General features: G+C 33.9%; 1 protein-coding gene across 1 annotated transcript; it reads right to left on the reverse strand.

Annotated features, from left to right (window-relative positions):
* Window positions 1-1,387: 1,387 nt before the first annotated feature.
* LOC132731604 (uncharacterized) lies at window positions 1,388-17,567 on the reverse strand. The gene is made up of 5 exons (XM_060717810.1): window positions 17,303-17,567; window positions 13,695-13,784; window positions 8,895-9,525; window positions 7,891-8,104; window positions 1,388-4,389 (listed from the first exon to the last, which is right to left on the reverse strand). Exons 1-5 carry the CDS (start codon window positions 17,528-17,530, stop codon window positions 3,345-3,347), a joined length of 2,208 nt encoding a protein of 735 aa, XP_060573793.1. The 5' UTR covers window positions 17,531-17,567; the 3' UTR covers window positions 1,388-3,344.
* Window positions 17,568-20,746: the final 3,179 nt, after the last annotated feature.

Below are 20,746 nucleotides of genomic sequence, written 5' to 3' on the forward strand. Positions count from 1 at the left end.
TACCTATAATTTAAACATTATGTAATTTAATGGTTTCATGAAAACGTTTTATTCATACATGTATTTTAGGGATTTCTGTCCTGCGTAGAAAATACATGTATATCGATACGCGAGATATAGTGAGCGAGAAGACGCGCGTAGGAATTGTGTACGCGGTAAATAGATAAAAAGCGTTCATATTTAGACGTCAGATTCAAACAACGTTTTCTGGGTGACGTCATTTTCTGCACTATATTGGTTTTCTCATTGGGCGGCCCAATAATTGTAGGAGACACTCTGAACAATGCCTGAAGTACTATTCATATTCTGTTATAAGCAACGCACAGGAAGATAAGCTAAATCCTTCTGAATATGGACAGAAGTTTTTAAAAAGACTACAACCATTCATTTTATTTATGATTGTCCTAATGCCATGTGTTTCAGGAGTTTTCTGTAAAAAAAATTCAACGTCTGCTAGTCTCTTACGTATGCAAGCTTGATGTTCTAAGGTAAGGATTAGCAAAGACAAACTTTACAGTATATTACAAATGTGTACTGGCAGCTCTAACTTGTATTAACTTGGCTATCTGACACTTTATGAAACAATTTAGTGACATTGTGATCATCCATGGGTAGATATAGAGTGAACAAGTGAAAGTCAAAATAAGTAAACATTTTCTCATAATTCCTTTCAATTTTATAATTTACTTCACATGAACGATAAATAACTCACTTTGCCCAGCGGAATGTGTGTAATTATCCCTCGGAATGTATTTATAAATATATAAGAGTGGGGCAGTCTTTTCAGGTAGATTTATTTTTTACTTTAAACATTTTCAAATATCATGTGTTGGTCAATCACCATTATAATGACCAGTTTATTGAAATATATAGTCAATTAAAGTCAATTTGACAATAAAACTACAACTCCGGATGTGTCGCCTTGTGAACAATAAAGTTAAGGAGAATTGGCCAGGACAAAAATGAAATATGAAAATTAACAAAGGGCAATAACTCAAAAAATAAGAAGTGCAGAGCAGCAGAGCGACAAAAGTAACCCCTATATGTCGCCTTTTCCAAGGCGACACAAAAATTAGCATAATGGCACTTTGTTAAATATGATATATTTTCGTTTGAGTCGTTGTTAGATCATTCATCGGTGACAGACGCAATTGTTTGCCGTAGTCTTTGTTCAGATGAGCTAAAAAAATATAAATATCTTTAGTATTTCTATTATACTGCCTTGAAAAATGCGTTAAATAAGTCTATTTCGTTTAGAGGTTTTTTTTCACATCTAGTGTTGAAAATTGAATATTGCTAACTTAAACCAGTAATAGGTGTGAGTTAATAAGGTCATTTAATTAAAACAAGTCTATGATCATGATTATCAATTTTTTGTTTACTTTCCTTCCAGAAGTTAATATAAAACAAGATTTCTGCGGCTGAAGGAACATATTACGTACATACAATATATTAAAGACAGGTTTATTGAGAGCAATTTTTGAAGACTATATTGCTTAAAAGCAATACTATCTAAATTGAAAAGCAGTGATCACTGAACATTGACAATTCTATTTTATTTAAATATAGCTAATTTAGATCAAAATATTCATTAACTACAATAAACATATTTTAATGCATCAAATACATGTTAACAAACATATTATACAAATGATGAGTATATCATATCAAAATGCAAATGGGTTAGGCAACAAGTTCTTACAACATTAGATTAAGCCCTTCCCAGAAAACAATATTACAGAAAAAAAATCTATTAAGGCAACAATGATAACTTTAACATGCATATAAACTTTAAAATATGCATTTGATGTTTAACAGTTCATTTAGTCATTAAAATTTAATGTACTGTATTGTAATATAACTGATAGAGATACTGATCAATATTGCATACACGTTTAAAAAAAATAATTGCAGTAATTTAACCCTTTACCTCATATATACGCAAAACAACACACTTTCGACCCCCCCCCCCCCTTTTAGGACTGAAATAGTGAAAAAATGTCCTATTTTGGCCCCAAACACATGTTTTCGTTTGTGAAATGCTGCTAAAAAAGTGAGCACTTTTTTCTGCGCCGCCCACCATCCAAAAGATACATCAGGGGGTTGCCAGAAGGTGGATGTGGCCCCTTCTGTTTGGGGGGTTTGAAGGGAGGCGGAGTCCCCCTCATCGCCAAGAAAATTTTGGACTTGTGAGGGGCTAAAAATGACCCCAGGTCGAGCATAAGGTAACGTGTAACCAACGCTGAAAAGCCTTTGACTCTATCTCAATCCCTTGAGAAGTTGCAGCACTTTGAAATAAATTTTGACGGAAAACATAGAGGCAAAATAGTGATTTTTGGCAATTTTGAGATGTCCCCTCCTTGCCATGGTAACAGGAAATTTAAGACTGAGCATGTCGTTACAAAGGCAATGGTCGAGTCATTAAACAACATTTGTGTCAAGTTTGATAAGTATTGAAGCATTTTTCATAGTTTCATAGCAGTTTGAACTTGTAACATGAGGCTTTTCAGTGAAAACGGACATTTTTCACAATATGCTCATGAGGGAAAGGGCTAAATAACTATTTATATGATAACCATTTGCGACCCTGACCCTTTTTGTCAATGTGATATTGTGATTGAAAATGCAGAGCATATTCTTTTTCAAATGTAATCGTACATGGAACAAAAATAATACTCTTTTAAGAAACTTGATATTATCATCCATTAAACATTGATACATCATTGTTGGGTTGTGAAAACTTACAATATAAAGATAACATTGTCATTTTCAAATCCGTTCAAAAATTTATTAAGATGACCTATCATTTTGATAATGTTTGACTTTTCATCTTTTTTCTTCTTTTTTTTACTCTAAAATATGTCATTTATCTTGGCTAATTTCCTCTAATCTAACCTTCTTAGCTGACAAACATTCTCCCAAAAACCAAAATTCAGCTATATTAAAATAACTGTTAAAGTGAAATAAGGATGGCAACCTGTGGATGGATCGCACATCAAAAATACAAAACATACATTCAAATACAATGTAGATGAAATTATCAATGTTCAATTACCACTGCCCCTAACTAAATCAGCTCCATTTCATCAACTTTGCTGCACTGGTAGTAAATGTAATGGTTGCTAACATTTTTAGAGATTTCATTTTTTGAAAAATATATAAAATGTCGAACTTTGCCAATTTGCCACAAGATAATTCTATAGATTAATAGAGTCTCAGTTTTGTTTTACTTCATACATTTCAGTAGATTTTTTTTTTTGAGCCTATATACTGATTTTATAACTAAAATGAAAAATCTGTGTAAAAAATCAATATCACATGTACATTCTCTTTAAACTTTTCACTCAGTTCTTTTCATAAAGTTCCTCAACAGATTCAATCAAGTTTACCAATACTTGTGGATTATATTTCATCAAACTAGAATCACTGAGTTTCTCTAGCTGTAACCTTGTTCTTATAATCATTCCAATCACCTTGTCAAGTATGTCATGAGAATCATCAGCTATGCAACCTTTGCCAACATCCAAGTTATGTTCATTATCCTCTTCTGTTATACTTAAAACCAGTGAAACATTATCAATTTCAGCACCAGATTCAGTGCTACCAAATTCTAACACATTGTTTTCTTCACATCCATTAGAAATCTTTTCCTCTTGTTGTATAATTGTATCTTCGGGTGGTGAGACTTTGCCTGCATTAACTTGTGATGGAGACTTTGTAAGATGTAAAACTGTTTTAGTTGAATGAAATTCATCAAATTCTTTCTTTTGCATTGAAACTTTAATTTCTGCCTCATGTATGTTGCTGCATTTGTTTTTATCAAATGTATACATTATTCTATTTTCATCGTCACTGTTATCACTATCATTATCAACATCATCATATGCATCAGCAATTAACAATAAGCTCGAAGAAGCAAGTAACTGATCATTACTCCTCTTATCACTGCCTATTTCAAGACTTTCATCACCTTCTTTCTGGTGATCCACACATAACTCATTTGCTTTTACTACATAATCAAGTTTAACTTCAGTAACATCATCTTTAACATTTTCATGTAGTTCTTCCCCATCCTTAGATAATCTATATTGTAAGGAAGTCATATCATATTGGCCTAAGTTTGCTACATCAGCATTTTCATTTGCATTATAGTATTCATCTTTACTATCAGCTAATTCTGCATTTTGTGCATATTGAATTTGACTAATAATAGTAATGAAATCATTCCAGGTTAAAAGCAAGTACTTCAAATATTTCATTAGGTATGCAAGACAATTTGTTTCAGGTGATGTTAATAGGTCAATTAGGACAAGATGGTCATATCCAAGAGTTCTGACAAACTGCAAAAAGTGCAAATGATGCTGGTCCAAAAATTGCTCTGTATATAAACTGAAAAGAAAAGAAAATTCTAGCTGCATGCCAAGTATACAATAGACGTAATTCATTCCTAACAAGAACTGTCGGAGGACAGTAACGCTCGACTATTCGAAAAGTTGTCACAAGTGTGTTTCATGGAGTATAATAATGCTTACCTATATGAATACATAAAATTGTCCGAAAAGGTACAAAGGCTTGTTATTAAGATGTTTTATCCAGTTAACCACTGCTTTATTATTATGAATGCATAAAATTGTTCCAAAAAAAAGGCACAAACCCTTCAGTAGTTATGGAGACATTTCTAAGCCGAAAAAGGTGCATAAATATGCAAAAAAGCAAATCAGAGTTATGGGACTTGTGCCAATCATGTTAGATAATCACAGAGGAGAACAAGTGTGTGAAGTTTCAATCCATTCCCTTCAGAAGTTATGGAGATACCAGCTTACATGCAAAAACTTAACCACAGGGATGTCAATGCCGACAAATGGGTGACTGAATTAGCTCGATTATTCTGCGAATAGTCGAGCTAAAAATTATAACCACAATGATCAAGAATTAATATTGAAATATTTATGGTTGCAATATGATGTTTCTGCTAATATCTACAAAACTCATAGTAATTAAAATATGAAATGTAAAGAAATTACACAAATGAAGTAAAAGCTTAACTCTTGGCCTGCATGACTCAGAATTGATAACCCTTTGCCACAAGTAAAGAGCCTGACCCAAGGATGCATATTTGCGTATTCAGACCAAATCTTATACTCTTGGAAGCTTGATTTTCATTATTTTGATATTGATATATCTTAAATCTTGACTCCACAGTTCCACATTCAGAAACAACTAAACAAATTCTGCAGGTTATATTTAATTGATATTGTATTTCATACATGTACCTTATACCTTCTGCAGATATTTGTGTTTTGTTTTTGTTAATTTGTTTTTTTCATTTCAGATCAAATAATATTTTACAGACAGAACACAAGCTGCAAAATTTTCATGATGGCAAAACCACCTGTGAAAATATAACAAATGGTGTGTGTTTAAAAAGAATAGTATTGGATCTTTTATGTTAAATGAACACATTTTCTAGTATTTATTAATATTTCATGTTTTGCATGTAATTTTCCATTCTGATCATAAACCATTATGCACGATTTCTTACCATATCATCAAATTATGATGTTACAGTGTTTATCTTGAAAACAAGATTGCATTTGAGAAAAATGCTATGCCACCGCATTAATACAACACTAAATAGTAGTGTAGGAACATATTTTTTTTTGTTTCTATACAATTGAAGATTGTCATAATGCATAGATATCCCTGACCTATCTAATTCTTATTATCAGATTAGTGATTAAATCTATTGTTAATCAAATAAAAGATCAGAGCAGGAATATATCAATGCACTTGAGTCTAGTGAATTTGGTGGTGAAGATCATATTTCATGCAGACTAAATTTCATGACTACATCAAAGGACAACACAGTAAGACACTTTGTCAAAATCTAGGTAAGCTGATATCAAAGTCCACTTTACATTTTAATCTGTGCACATGGTTCAAATTTCATAGCTGTAGATCAAAGCACAAGAAAGTAGGTCACATTATCAAAATCTAGGTCACCTGATATCAAAGTTCAATTTTACAACTAAAACTGTGAACATGGTCAAAATTTCATTGCTGTACATCAAAGGACAAGAAAGTAGGTCACTGTCCCATTGGTCAAGGCAAAATTTTGACCCAAGGGTTTAATCCAAAACAATCTTGATACAGGTCCACCAAACAACTAGATATACATAGTGTAAATCAATGACCCCCGGGGCAGAACCAATTTTGACTCCAAGGCTAAAATTTGAACAATCTTGGTAGAGGTTCACTTCGCAAAGTCTCATGCCATATATTTAAACTCTAGCCTTTGTCAATTCAGAGAAGAAGATTTTTCAAGTTTTTACTTTATACATATAAAGAAATCTAGCGCCTCTGGGCAATTTCAACACTAGTGGCATAATTAAAACAACTTTAGTAGAGGACCCAAAGATGATATTATATACCAAATATCAAAGCTTTAAGCCTTGTACCTTCAGATAAGAAGATTTTTTAATTTTTTACTCTATGTTCATAGTGAAAATCAATGACCCCTAGGGGTGGGGCCAATTTTGACCCCAGGGCTATAATTTTAACAATCTTGCTAGAGCTTCACTACACAATGTTTCATGCAAAATATCTTACCTCTAGCATTTGTCAATTACTAGAAGATTTTTTTAAAGTTTTTACTGTAAGTTTTTACTATATACATATAAGGATAACCAATGACCCCCGGGGCGGGGTCGATTTTGACCCCAGGGCTATAATTTGAACAATCTGGGTAGAGGTCTACCAGACAATGCCTTATGCAAAATATCTAAGCTCTAGGCCTTTTGGGTCCTTATAAGAAGGTATTTTAAGTTTTAACTATATGTACATATAGTGAAAATCAATGACCCCTGGGGCGGGGCCGATTTTGACCCCAGGGCTATAATTTGAACAATCTTGGTTAGGGTCTACCAGACAATGCCTTATGCAAAATATCTAAGCTCTAGCCCTTTTGGGTCCTTATAAGAAGGTATTTTAAGTTTTAACTATATGTACATATAGTGAAAATCAATGACCCCTGGGGCGGGGCCGATTTTGACCCCAGGGCTATAATTTGAACAATCTTGGTAAGGGTCTACCAGACAATGCCTTATGCAAAATATCTAAGCTCTAGCCCTTTTGGGTCTTTACAAGAAGGTATTTTAAGTTTTTACTATATGTACATACAGTGAAAATCAATGACCCCCGGGGCGGGGCCCATTTTGACCCCAGGGCTATAATTTGAACAATCTGGGTAGAGGTCTACCAGACAATGCCTTATGCAAAATATCTAAGCTCTACGCCTTTTGGGTCTTTACAAGAAGGTATTTTTAGTTTTTACTATATGTACATATAGTTAAAATTAATGACCCCTGGGGCGGGGCCGATTTTGACCCCAGGGCTATAATTTGAACAATCTTGGTAGAGGTCTACCAGACAAAGCCTTATGCAAAATATCTAAGCTCTAGGCCTTTTGAGTCTTTACAAGAAGATTTTTTAAATTTATTCTTATAATTCCTTTCGGTTGCCATGGCAACCAGATTTCTGCATGGAATGAAATTCTTTGAACAACTTTGGAAGCCCTTCACCCAAGGATCAATCCTGCCAAGTTTGGTTTAAATTGGACTAGTGGTTTTTCACAAGAAGATTTTTTAAGTTCACTATATAATCTATATAACACACACACACACACACACAAACAAACACACAGATGAATCGCTATATGCCACCGCATCGCAGATGCTGCGGTGGCATAAAAAATAATTCTGTAAAAAATTGTTAAATTTTTTTTAGGATTTTTTCTGTGTTTCCTGTTTTCTTGCACATTTTAATAAACATAGGAGTGTATTCCTGACAAAATTTTCATTCCTCACTATACTATTATTGATTATACCTTACCTAGATTGTTTTCTCTCTAATGAATAAATTTCCATTAGTAATATCATAGCATCAATCCACTTATCATCTTGATCTCCATAGATATCTGGTAACCATAGAAATGATATGTTAATGTCTGGTAACCATGGGGTCACCGACAGTTTGTTTTCATCCAACAGTTGTGTCACACAGTCATCTGTTCTTGTAAGGAAAATTTCAACCTGGTCCTTAAAATCTAAAGAAAGGGAAGTCATTTGCATCAGTGTTAAGAATTTATGCATCAGACAAGCTGATATTTAATAATGCATACGAGCCTCGTCATGACAAAACCAACATAATGGGTTTGAGACCAGCATGGATCCAGACCAGCCTGCACACTCGCGCAGTCTGATCCGGATCCATTCTGTTCACTTACAACTCTATAACAAGTAGAGAAACTGATAGTGAACAGCGCGGATGCGAAGGCTGGTCTAGATCCATGCTGGTCGCAAACACACTTATAATGTTGGTTTTGTCATGACGCGGCTCATATGTTATCATTTATTGTAGAATTCAAACAATTACAGTGCTGGCTAAGAATTGATACAAATGTATCAGTGCTGACTGTTAACATATATGTATAAGTACTCTCTCTAGAGATATGAATTAGTGCTGGTCTTAAATAAATAATGTATAAGTATTGGCTGTAAATAGAAATGCATCAGTCCTGGCCATTAACATATATATATATCAGTGCTGGCTGTAACAGATATGTATCGAGCTGGCTGAAAATAGATATGTATCTGTGCTGGCTATTTAAAGATTTGTATCAATGCTGGCTGAAAAAAGATATGCATCAGTGCTGGCCATTTATAGATATGCATCAGTGCTGGCCATTTATAGATATGCATCAAGAACAGTTACCTATTGTCCTTCTAGCCACATAATTACTGTCCTGTGAGTGCAGAAGGAAGGACGGACGGACAACGCCAAAACAATATCCCCCGATCTATCGGCGGGGGATAATTATTTAAAACAGCACATACCTTCCTGATGTATTAAACAAGATGATAAACATAAACACAGGAACGTCCAGTCTCTGATGTGGCCAATGTCACATGTTATACCATCAGTTACATCTTGAGAATTCCCAATAAATGTTGTCCGTCCACTTTTCTTTAAAATGCTTGGCATATCACAGGATAATAGTTTGTTAAATAGAGAAACAGAAATGCTGAAAATCTCATCACTTAACATTGTAATGTTTGTTAAATCACTCTCTCTCATAATAACATATAAAAAATTCATTAGTTTTGTCTTCACATATGTTTTAATAGATTTGTCAAACAGAATTTGATTAAAATCTTCTCCATTGCCGAGTATAGCTTTTAAAATAAGCGCAGGTTCATTCGTCATAGTTTTTGTCAAAACAATTTTTGCAAGTTTTATACACACAGAAAATAATTCTAACAAGCATTGATTATATACGTTATCATCCCGAATCATAGTTGTTAAAGTTTGCCATGCTCTAGTTACTAAAGGTCCCAGCTGACAGACCATATCTTCATGGTTTGCATTTTTCTTAGAAAATAAAACTTTACAGATTTGTAGTCCTGTATGAATTTCCTCAAGATGATCATTGGTATCAAATATTTGTTGTATTACTTTCATTCCTTCCTGAAATGCAAAACATACATGTATTTATCACAACTAGAACCCTGCGAGTCGGTTGTATACCCTTGTGAACAGTACAGCTGTCAATTGGGCATTCTTCTTCATAAATATAGGTTATTTATAAACACCGCTCTTACAATGTACATGTACCTTGAATTCTAGTCGCATTTGAACTGATTGTAACAATGTTACATCAGAATTAATAAAACTGTTATAATATCAAAAATAAAAATAACATGGAAAAAATTTTACACTGACAGATCAAATGGAGGACTCTGTAATGGATTCTAAGCACTGCACTTCAGGTCAATGAAAAAAGCTAACATACCAAATATGGAATCAATCAAAGTTATAGTGACCAAGTTATGCTCTGGACAAGCCTATTACGTAACGAAATTTACAGATGGGAAATAACTCAAAAATCATGAAGTGCAGAGTACAAGTTCTTGTGCACTGCACTTCTTCTCAAAAGTCAATAGCTTTTAAAGTGTAGGACAATTGGTTTGGACAAAAATAAAGTATAATAATTACTAATTAGCAAAGGGCAATAACTCTAAAATTATGAAGTACAGAGTACCGGTTCTTGTGCACTGCACCTCTTCTCAGTGAGATCTATCTAATCATATGAAGTTTCAAGTCCATAGTTTTTATAGTTTAGGTGAAATGGTCGAGACAAAAATAAAGTATGAACATTAACAAAGGGCAATAACTCAAAAATTATGGAGTACCAGTTTTTGTGCACTGTACTTCATCTCAATAAGATCTATCATCCTATGAAGTTTCAAGTCCATAGCTTTAATAGTTTAGCAGAAATAGCCTGAACAAAAATAAAGTATGAATTTTAAAAAACAAATGGCAATAACTCAAAAAATAACAAGTGCAGAGTACCGGTTCTTGTGCACTGCACCTCTTTTTAATGAGAACTATCATCCTATAAGGTTTCAAGTTCAAAGATTTTATAGTTTAAGAGAAATGGCCCGTATGAAATTAACAAAGGGCAATAAGTCAAAAATTAAGAAGTGCAGGGTAATGATTCTTGTGCACTGCATTTTTGGTCACTGAAAGAAGTACGCATACCGAGTTTGGAGTCAATCCGATTTATAGCGACTAAGTTATGCTCTGGACAAACCTAAGGGACGTCGCCGCAGCCTCTGCCAGCTACCGACGACAAAAGTAACCCCTATATGTTGCCTTTTTTAAGCCGACACAAAAATCAAGCTGCAGGAGTTAATAAAGCCATTTTAATTTATAAACTAGAAATGTGTCCATACGACACAGATGTGTCCATACGACACAGATGCCCCAACACGCTACTGTTCTGTCAATCTTATGACTTTGGGTCAAATATTTTTTGGACAACATGTGCCACAAGTTGAAAACTAAAAATCAACAAAGGGCCACCATAATTCTCTTCAATTTGGTTGCAGCAAAAATTCCTTCCTTTAATACTATCTACACATTAAGGTTGTTCATCCCTGGAAGTTTAAGCAAAATCTGCCATCCGTTATAAGAGGAGTTGCGGTCACAAATTTCTACATAGTATATAGTGAAAAAATCAACAAAGGGCCATAATTCTGTTAAATTTGGTCGCAGCAAAAATTCCTTCCTTTACTACCACATTAACCCTTTCCCCCATGAGCATATTGTGAAAAATGGCCATTTTCACTGAAAAGCCTCCTGTTACAAGTTCAAACTGCTATGAAACTATGAAAAATGCTTCAATACTAATCAAACTTGGCACAAATGTTGACTGGACCATTGCCTTTGTAACGACATGCTCAGTCTTAAATTTCCTGTTACCATGGCAACGAGGGGACATCTCAAAATTGCCAAAAATCACTTTTTTGCCTCGATTTTTTCCATCAAAATTTATTTCAAAGTGATGCAACTTCTCAAGGGACTGAGATAGAGTCAAAGGCTTTTTCAGCGTTGGTTACACGTTACCTATGATCGACCTGGGGTCATTTTAAGCCTCTCACAAGTCCAAAATTTTCTTGGCGATGAGGGGGACTCCGCCCCCCTTCAAACCCCCCAAACAGAAGGGGGCACATCCCCCTTCTGGCAACCCCTGATGTAAATATTTGGATGGGGGACGGCGCCGAAAAAAATGGTCACTTTTTTAACAACATTTCTCAAACGAAAGACAGTGTTTGGGGCCTAAATAGGGCATTTTTTCACTGTTTGAGGCCTCAAAAGGGGGGGGGGGCAAAAAAAGCCGTCGAAACACGCTTATATAAGGGAAAAGGTTAACAAAAATGATGAAAAACCTTGGAATCACCCAAAATCTAGTTTTTCCATGTTAACATGTGGTCTTTTAACTAATTTTGGTGAAAAATTGTTGTTTTGTAACATTTATAATTTTTTTAGTTAACCCTTTTCCCCATGAGCATATTGTGAAAAATGGCCATTTTCACTGAAAAGCCTCCTGTTACAAGTTCAAACTGCTATGAAACTATGAAAAATGCTTTCAATACTAATCAAACTTGGCACAAATGTTGACTGGACCATTGCCTTTGTAACGACATGCTCAGTCTTAAATTTCCTGTTACCATGGCAACGAGGGGACATCTCAAAATTGCCAAAAATCACTTTTTTTGCCTCGATTTTTTCCATCAAAATTTATTTCAAAGTGATGCAACTTCTCAAGGGAATGAGATAGAGTTAAAGGCTTTTCAGCGTTGGTTACACGTTACATTATGATCGACCTTGGGTCATTTTCAGCCTCTCACAAGTCCAAAATTTGCTTGGCGATGAGGGGGACTCCGCCCCCCTTCAAACCCCCCAAACAGAAGGGGGCACATCCCCCTTCTGGCAACCCCCTGATGTAATATTTGGATGGGGGACGGCGCCGAAAAAATGGTCACTTTTTTTAACAACATTTCTCAAACGAAAGACAGTGTTTGGGGCCTAAATAGGGCATTTTTTCACTGTTTGAGGCCTCAAAAAGGAGGGGGGCAAAAAGCCGTCGAAACACGCTTATATAAGGGAAAAGGTTAAGGCTGTTCATCCCTGGAAGTTTAGGCAAAATCTGCCATCCGGTTTAAGAGAAGTTGTGTTCACAAGATTTAGGGACGTACAGATGGACGGACAGATGTACGGACGGACGGACAAGTGCAACGCTATATGGTCCCACTTTGTGGAGGCATAAAAAGATGTTACAATAGTGTGACAACAATTTGATGTGACATCATTTATGTTACATACCAGGGCTCGACATTAACGGTTGTCCGACTGCCCGGGACAACTAAAAGTTTGGTCCGGGCAAGTTATTTTGAAAAGCACTTGTCCGACAGGGCAAGTGAAAATAAAAAGCATCATTGACAAAATGCATGTACAAAATGAATAGAAATAACATCTTTTCATTTATAAACATCTTTAAAACAAAAAATACACCATGAATTATTATCAATAATGTGAATATACTACGGTCATGTACATTTGTTGATAAAGGAAACGGAAGCAAAAATATGAGCATGCGCCGCGGTAAGGTAATTCTCTGTTCTAATAATAGACTATATCTAATTTTGTACAAGGTAATTCCCGGGTTATGCTGTTGTTTAAATTTTGATGTTTGCATGTAAAGATATCATTGAAAATATGTAGATAATCATATTGATCTTTAAATATAATTGTTAAATAAAGTTTTTGCATTAAAAATGATTTATTGTTTAATCTAATATAACAACATTATGAACTTAGTAAACGAAGACTCGTTTACGGCTGTTGACTTGATGATTGAACGGGGAATTTCCTTACCGCGGCGCATGCTCATATTTTTCCTTCCGTTTCCTATATCAACAAATGTATTCACATTGAATAAACAGATGAACCGATGTTTTAGAAAAACTACTAAATACAAAAAATATTTATGAGCTTGTTTGTTTTTCTGATTTATACATTTTTACCATTTTTAGGTCAGGACAAGTAAGTCTTAGGTCACGGGCAAGTAGTTTTAAAACCTACTTGCCCGACAGGACAACCTGATTTAAAAGTTAATGTCTAGGCCTGCATACAAACATTGTTAAACTGTGCTAAACTAAGTGTAACACTGTAGGCAAGTCAACGGAAAAAAGACTTTTAAAACTGTAAGTATTGATTTCCGAGGCATAATGTGCCTTTAATGTAAAAGAAAATTCAATCTCATTAATATGAAGCATATTACAAATATTTACCTGTGAGTTGAAATTCTTTACAAGGCATGCGAGTACTTTTCTTGCAGTGAAAATAACATATCTATTCTTTTCTACAGTTAAACAGGTTTTCTGGAACAGAACATACAAACTTTAGTTAGAGAGTGATGACTTTTTGTAATGACAAGAAGAAAAGAAAGAATCTTGATATGTTTTTGTTTTTGCTAGTTTGGGAATACTAGCAAAACATGTTTAACAAATTGAGCATTTTCATGCAAGGTGGTTTCCTAAGTAAATTCAATCCTTATTTTCATCTGTACATGAAAACAGCTTATACATTTTACAGCAACAAACTTTGGCATGACAATAAAGACTATGAAAACCAAAGGGAGGGGCCATTTTCAGGAATGTCCATAAAATGTACACAATAAGATCATTAGATCTGTTTAACTCTAATGTATGTCTATAGAATTTGCTCAATGTCATTGCGCTATAGGGTAAACTATGGTATTTATTTTACTGGTTGCATTATTCAATTTATTGTCATTTTGACGGTTTTTTATGTTATTTTGTTTTATTATGTTTTGAAATTTTTTTTTTTTAAGTCTATAATTCTCTATATCAAATGAATGTTATTTTCCAGTGTTTTTGCCGTCCTTGGGAATGGTGCAGCCATGGTAACAAACAAAACGGGGAAAATGATGCACTTTTTATATAAATTGGGAATTTAACATAATACCCCAAGTATTCATTGGGTAAATTTTTATCCAGGGAGCCACAAGTTGAAGAATAATGCATAATACAAACTTTAAAATCATGTTTTATCTAAAACAAGACACTTTAAACTGAAATGATTTGTTTTTTTTCTACTAGAACTGCGACCCCCTGCAACCAATGAAAATAAATCTTCTTTGTATGGTATGTATCGTGCCCACAAATTTCTATAAGATGTCATTTGTTCTTTAATGTGCTAACTTAGGGGTCAATAATACCCTGCCTTGCTCTACTGAATTTTAAAAAATTTAAGTACATAAATAATGTGTAGGTTGGAAAAACTCGAAGCGGGAAATTAAGTGGGTATGAATATCCTTTATCGCTCATGTGGTAATACTTTTTTATCACGTATACTGGGTATTATCGGTGTCTCGTATTACAGAGTTACCTATAATTCTAAGGTATTCATACTATGGCTAGGTACAAGTCACAAGGTTACAAATATAAGTCAGGAGGTTAAAAATTGGGTCCATTCCTTCCTTAAGTTAAGTCACACTCCCAGCAAGTTGTAGTTGAAGGTCAAAAATTAGGAATTCTAGTCCTGTCCTCTCAGGTGTCCCCCAAGGCTCAGTATAAGGTCCCTGCCTTTTCCTTTTCTATATAAATGGCGTCCCGGATAGTGTCAAAGGTAAGGTTAAACTTTTTGCAGATGATACTGTTGTCTACTTAACCATCAGATCTAAACAAGATACCCAAACCCTCGAAGATGACTTACATGCTTAGAAATATGGCTAAAGACTGGCCAATGGAGTTTAACCCTGATAAATGTTGAAGTTCTCAGGATAACAAGAAAAAGAAAACCTGTAATATTTCCTTATACCCTCCATAACATTCAAATTAACTGAACCCATGAAGCAAAATACCAAAGAGTCACTATTAGTCAAGACCTTTCATGGACCAAACATATAAACAATATTACATCTACAGCAAATAACTCCCTTAGATTCATCAGAAATGTTAAAACCCCAAATAAAAAGATATAGGAAACTGCATATAAGACCTATACGTTTGACCTCAGGTTAGATATTGCTCCATTGTTTGGCATCTTTGGCAGAAATACTTAATATATAAGATAGAGCAAGTCCAAAGATCAGCTGCTAGATACATTTTTAATGATTATGACTTTACAAGTAGTGTCTCAAAAATGATAAATGAACTTAATTGGCAAACACTTGAGCAGTGTTGAAAGATCAGTGTTGTAACCTGCTTGTATAAAATCCAAAACAACATTATGATTGTCTTTGTTGACCACAAACATCTTACTCAAACAAGACATCTGATACCCTCCTCGAGGACACATTATACCGTTACCATCAAAATTCTTTCTTTCCTAGGAGCATATAAAGTCTTTGGAATAGCCTTCCTCTAACTGTTCAGTCTAGCCACAGTTTTAACATCTTAACTAAGAAGCTTGGCCCATTCTACAAATTCTAAATTGCACGCTATGTCTTTAATTTAATAGCGAGCTTGACGAGCTGGCCCAAAGGGCCTGCTCAAAGCTAGCTTTACGGTAATGCCAGTACCTGCTAAGTGATGGTTTTGAAAACTTTCGTCCAAAGTACCAAATTGGACACAATTTTAAAACGGAAAATGTAAAATACCAAGAGCTGTCGGTAGGACAGCAACGCTCGACTATTCTTAGTGCTTGATAGTAAAAAAAATGCTTGATAGAGTTACCTCCTCCTGTTTACAGGTTGGGGTCATGATGGTGAACAAGTGTGCAAAGTTTCAAAGCCATATGTCAATCGACTTTGAAAATATTTGAACTATTACAAAAACTTTAACGTAAATTCTAAGTCGAAAAAGGGGCATAATTCTGTCAAAATGCTTGATAGAGTTACCTCCTCCTGTTTACAGGTTGGGGTCATGATGGTGAACAAGTGTGCAAAGTTTCAAAGCCATATGTCAATGGACTTTGAAAATATTTGAACTATTACAAAAACTTTAACATAAATTCTAAGTCGAAAAAGGGGCATAATTCTGTCAAAATGCTTGATAGAGTTACCTCCACCTATTTCCAGGTTGGGGTCATGGTGGTGAAGAAGTGTGCAAAGTTTCAAAGCCATATGTCAATCGACTTTGAAAATATTTGAACTATTACAAAAACTTTAACGTAAATTCTAAGTCAAAAAAGGGGCATAATTCTGTCAAAATGCTTGATAGAGTTACCTCCTCCTGTTTACAGGTTGGGGTCATGATGTTGAACAAGTGTGCAAAGTTTCAAAGCCATATGTCAATGGACTTTGAAAATATTTGAACTATTACAAAAACTTTAACGTAAATTCTAAGTCGAAAAAGGGGCATAATTCTGTCAAAATGCTTGATAGAGTTACCTCCTCCTGTCTACAGGTTGGGGTCATGATGGTGAACAAGTGTGCAAAGTTTCAAAGCCATATGTCTATGGACTTTGAAAATATTTGAACTATTACAAAAACTTTAACATAAGTGGTTACGCCGACGCTCGGGTGACTGCAATAGCTCTACTTATTCTAGTCGAATAGTCGAGCTAAAAATGAACGATTATTTATCTTACGGTTAAAAGAAAAATCGAGTTATCTTACAGTAAAAGAAAATCGAGCTCGCATTGAGGCTTTGCCTTTTTCATATTAGTCTAGTAGAACTTTTACCTTTATAAATGTACATATAAATAGTGTCTTTTATTTACAGTTCCTTAACAATGCGCCTGCTAGTCATAATCAGACCTAATTGTTAAGATTAAGATTTAGCATAAAATTGAAAAAAAGACTCAAGAGCCTCCTAGACTTTGCACCTGCCATGAGTTTTAGTTTACTGTTATTCATATGAAAATAAGTAAGTTTAAATTTGAAATTTATGATGTACAACATCAGTTTAATGGCAAGAACCAGTATCATTACCAGAAAATGCAACAAATTCGCTCTCCACTCTCCTTTTTGAAAGAATTGATGGAAGGAACTGCATTCGTTTATTTTGTCATGCTTGTTTTGAATAGCAGACATCAATCCCGAGAGAAACACCAATTTTGTATCAGTTGCTGAGTAATCACTATCAGACAGGAAATTGTCAAGAGACAAATTTGTGCAATAATGTTTTAATTGTCTGTCTGGGGAGTTTAAGTCGTTCATTTTATCAGTCTGCGATTAAGATGAAAAACTGATTTTTTTTTTTTGTTTATCTATACATAGAGTGATCCCCCTTTGCATGTACATGATTTATACCTCTTTAAAAAAACACAATTGAAAAGTTAATCGAGTACATTGGCCAATAGTCTCAATATTTCGACTGCAAGACCGACCGATTTTATAATCTGATAGTTCATAGATGTCTGTTTTTTTGCGAAGGGCAACCATCGTCTATATTATAAAAAGCCCTAAAGCGCACAATTTGTCGGGCAAGTGTAGTGTACATAATCAAATTGAATATAGATGTTTAATGTTACATGTATCTATAAATTAGCAAAATTCATGCGCTATACTGCTACTTTGTTTATGCGTGTAAATGTTGCATAAATATATATAACAATATGGCACTTTCTGTGGATGGGGCCCTACCTGTGTCGGTAGACACACATTTCACTCCCAAGGCGGTTCATATATATATATAAAGACGGTTAAAACCAATACGTTTAAATCCCAACTTAAGAACAAAACTTACCTTGCAGTGACTGGATGTCAATAAGTAAGGGAGTTCCCCAGGGATCCATTCTAGGACCTCTTATTTTTAACATCTTTATTAACGACATATTTTACTTTATTAAATCAGCCACTGTGTACAATTATGCTGATGACAACACATTATCTTACTGTGATACCAATATTGACTCTTTACAATCTATACTGGAAAATGAAAGTTTATCTATGATAAAATGGTTTGATAATAATCTAATGCAAGCCAATCCGGACAAATTTTAGGCAATTTGTATTGGAAAACAAACAACTAGTAAATTAACCTCTTTTTGTCTTAATAGTACAGAAATTGTCTGTGAAAAAAGCGTGAAACTTCTTGGTGTTGAAATAGACTCGATCTTTACTAAATTTTGACTTGCATGTATCTAACATTTGCAAAAAGGCTGCAAAACAAATCAACATTCTTGCTAGACTGAGTAAATTCTTAAATCAAAATACTAGATTGTTAATTTACAAATCCTTTGTTCGTTCAAATTTTAACTATTGTCCTTTAGTTTGGCATTTTTGTAGTAAACAAAATACTGAAAAACTTGAAAAGTTACAACATAGATCATTGAAGATAGTTTTTGAGGATTACAGCTCATCATATGCATTTCTTTTAAGTAAAGCTAATATGCCAACTTTACATTTCAGTAGATTAAGACAATTAGCTATTGAAGTTTTTAAATGTTTACAAAATATATATCACCAAAATATGTTCAAGAACTTATTACAGTAAATACCTCTTATTACTCTTTTAGAAATAACAACACACTTGAAGTTCCTAGAGTAAACACAGAGACTAATGGTAAGAAAAGCTTTCGTTATGAGGCCACCCAGGTCTGGAATAGCCTCCCGAATGAACTAAAAACAGAAACTGATTACGGTGAATTTCGGAGGCTTATCTAAACCTGGAGTGGCTTCAAATGCAAATGTTCTATGTGTGTCTAAGTGTTATGTTTTTTGTTGAGTTTTGCATCAAGTGAATCAAGTGAATCTGCATGCTTCTTTTGTTTTTTTTTCTGTGTTCTTGTCTGCCAAAAGAAATGCTGTATAAGGCCTGTATTTATTATTTTTTCATATTATCCTTTATATGCTTTTCATGTGCTTCTTGTGTGTATATTTGTATAGTCATTTGTCAGTGTGTGTTAGCGTTTGAATGTGTGGCAGCTGCTGATCAGCTTTTCATATATCCCATTAAGGGGACAATAGCTTCTAAAGTCTATTTTATTTTTGTGTTTTGTTTTGTTTATTTACCTTTTTATTTCTACTTTTAATTTAATTTGGTTCTAATTAATTAATATATTAACCGAGACCATGAATTTGTCTAGGCCAGCTCAGATCAGCAACTGTTACACAAACATTTCAAATTTTATTATGATGCTTGTACAAGTTTTAGTTACACCCATATTTTCATGATTGAGTATTATATCAGACGCTGCTACTGATATATGCTCAAGCACCATGCTGGACTTTAGGTCAACCATATTAAAATGAAATAAGATTGAATCATTTATTTTAAATTTATTTTAAAAAAAAATTTAATTAAAAAAAAATCTATTTCTGATTTTAGGGTTGTGTACATAAATAGATTTCTTGTATGGTGTAATTTTATGTGATGTTTGATTGTAGTATTATATTTGCTTTTAATCAATTAATACTATCCGACCCATATTTATATGTGCTTATAATATAAATCTTATTTGTTTTACAGAGTCATTCATAAATGTACATTGATCTTCTTAATACTTTTATATCTTCTCTTTTATACAGATTGTTTGTTTGTATTGTTAAAGGATAGTCAGTTATGTCGGAAAATAGCTTATATAGCTAATGTTTATATGTTTTTATGTAACCGACTATAAATTAAGATTATCTCTATCTCTATCTCTTTTTTATACAATACAGTATTTCTATTATAGCATACTGTAATTATACAGTTTAAGCAGATTCTGTAAAATTCATTAAAATTAACATTTTCTTCAAAATAGCAAACACTTGAAAATAATAAAATGCAACACTAAATTTAATTTTCATTAGAAATGAAAGAAAATGTGTTAAATGTTCTGTTAAATATCTGAAATAAAGTAATTGATGTTGAAACGTCTATACAATCGAAAAAAGGAGTGTTCAACGTCTAGATGTTAACCGTCTTGGGAATGGAACGTCTCAATATTAGAATGTCTTGGGAGTTTCGTCTGGCATTTTTTTGTGGAATGCCAGACGTTTCATATCTTGTGTCGTGCTCAATAATTTTCTAGGTGATTGTATTGTAATTTTTTCTCGTTAATCATTGCTATCGTGATTATGAAGTTAGAAACTTTCTTTACTTTATTTCTTCAAACATCATACCTATGTTGCTGTCTTCGCATTTTGTAGTTTTACGGGATCCAAATTTCAAATCAATTAAAGCCCACTGCGTTGTTGTTGTTGTTGTTTTGGTGGTGGTGGTGGTGGTGGTGGTATATTTTGCTCTTTTTTGTTTTGTGATTGTTTGTAATTTGAAGTGATTGTTTGTATTTTGAAGTATAACCGCATTATTTATCGATTCCTGTGTGTGCGTGCATGTGTGTGCGTGCGCGTGAAAATATGAAATAAAGTCTTAAATAAGTCTTAAAACGTAAACTATTAAAAAAGATTCTGGCCGACTGAGAAGAAAATAAAACAAAAACACAA

Source organism: Ruditapes philippinarum, unplaced genomic scaffold (genome assembly GCF_026571515.1).
Source record: "Ruditapes philippinarum isolate M1 unplaced genomic scaffold, ASM2657151v2 ctg518_1_1_1_1, whole genome shotgun sequence".
Taxonomy (NCBI): domain Eukaryota; kingdom Metazoa; phylum Mollusca; class Bivalvia; order Venerida; family Veneridae; genus Ruditapes; species Ruditapes philippinarum.

Coding starts and splice junctions, on each gene's coding strand:
- LOC132731604 (XM_060717810.1), bottom strand. CDS start 17,530: ATGAACGACTTAAACTCCCCAGACAGACAATTAAAACATTATTGCACA. Junction 8,105..8,894: donor TTGTTTAATACATCAGGAAG/GTATGTGCTGTT, acceptor CCCTTTCTTTAG/ATTTTAAGGACCAGGTTGAA. Junction 4,390..7,890: donor TTAGAGAGAAAACAATCTAG/GTAAGGTATAAT, acceptor TTTTCTTTTCAG/TTTATATACAGAGCAATTTT.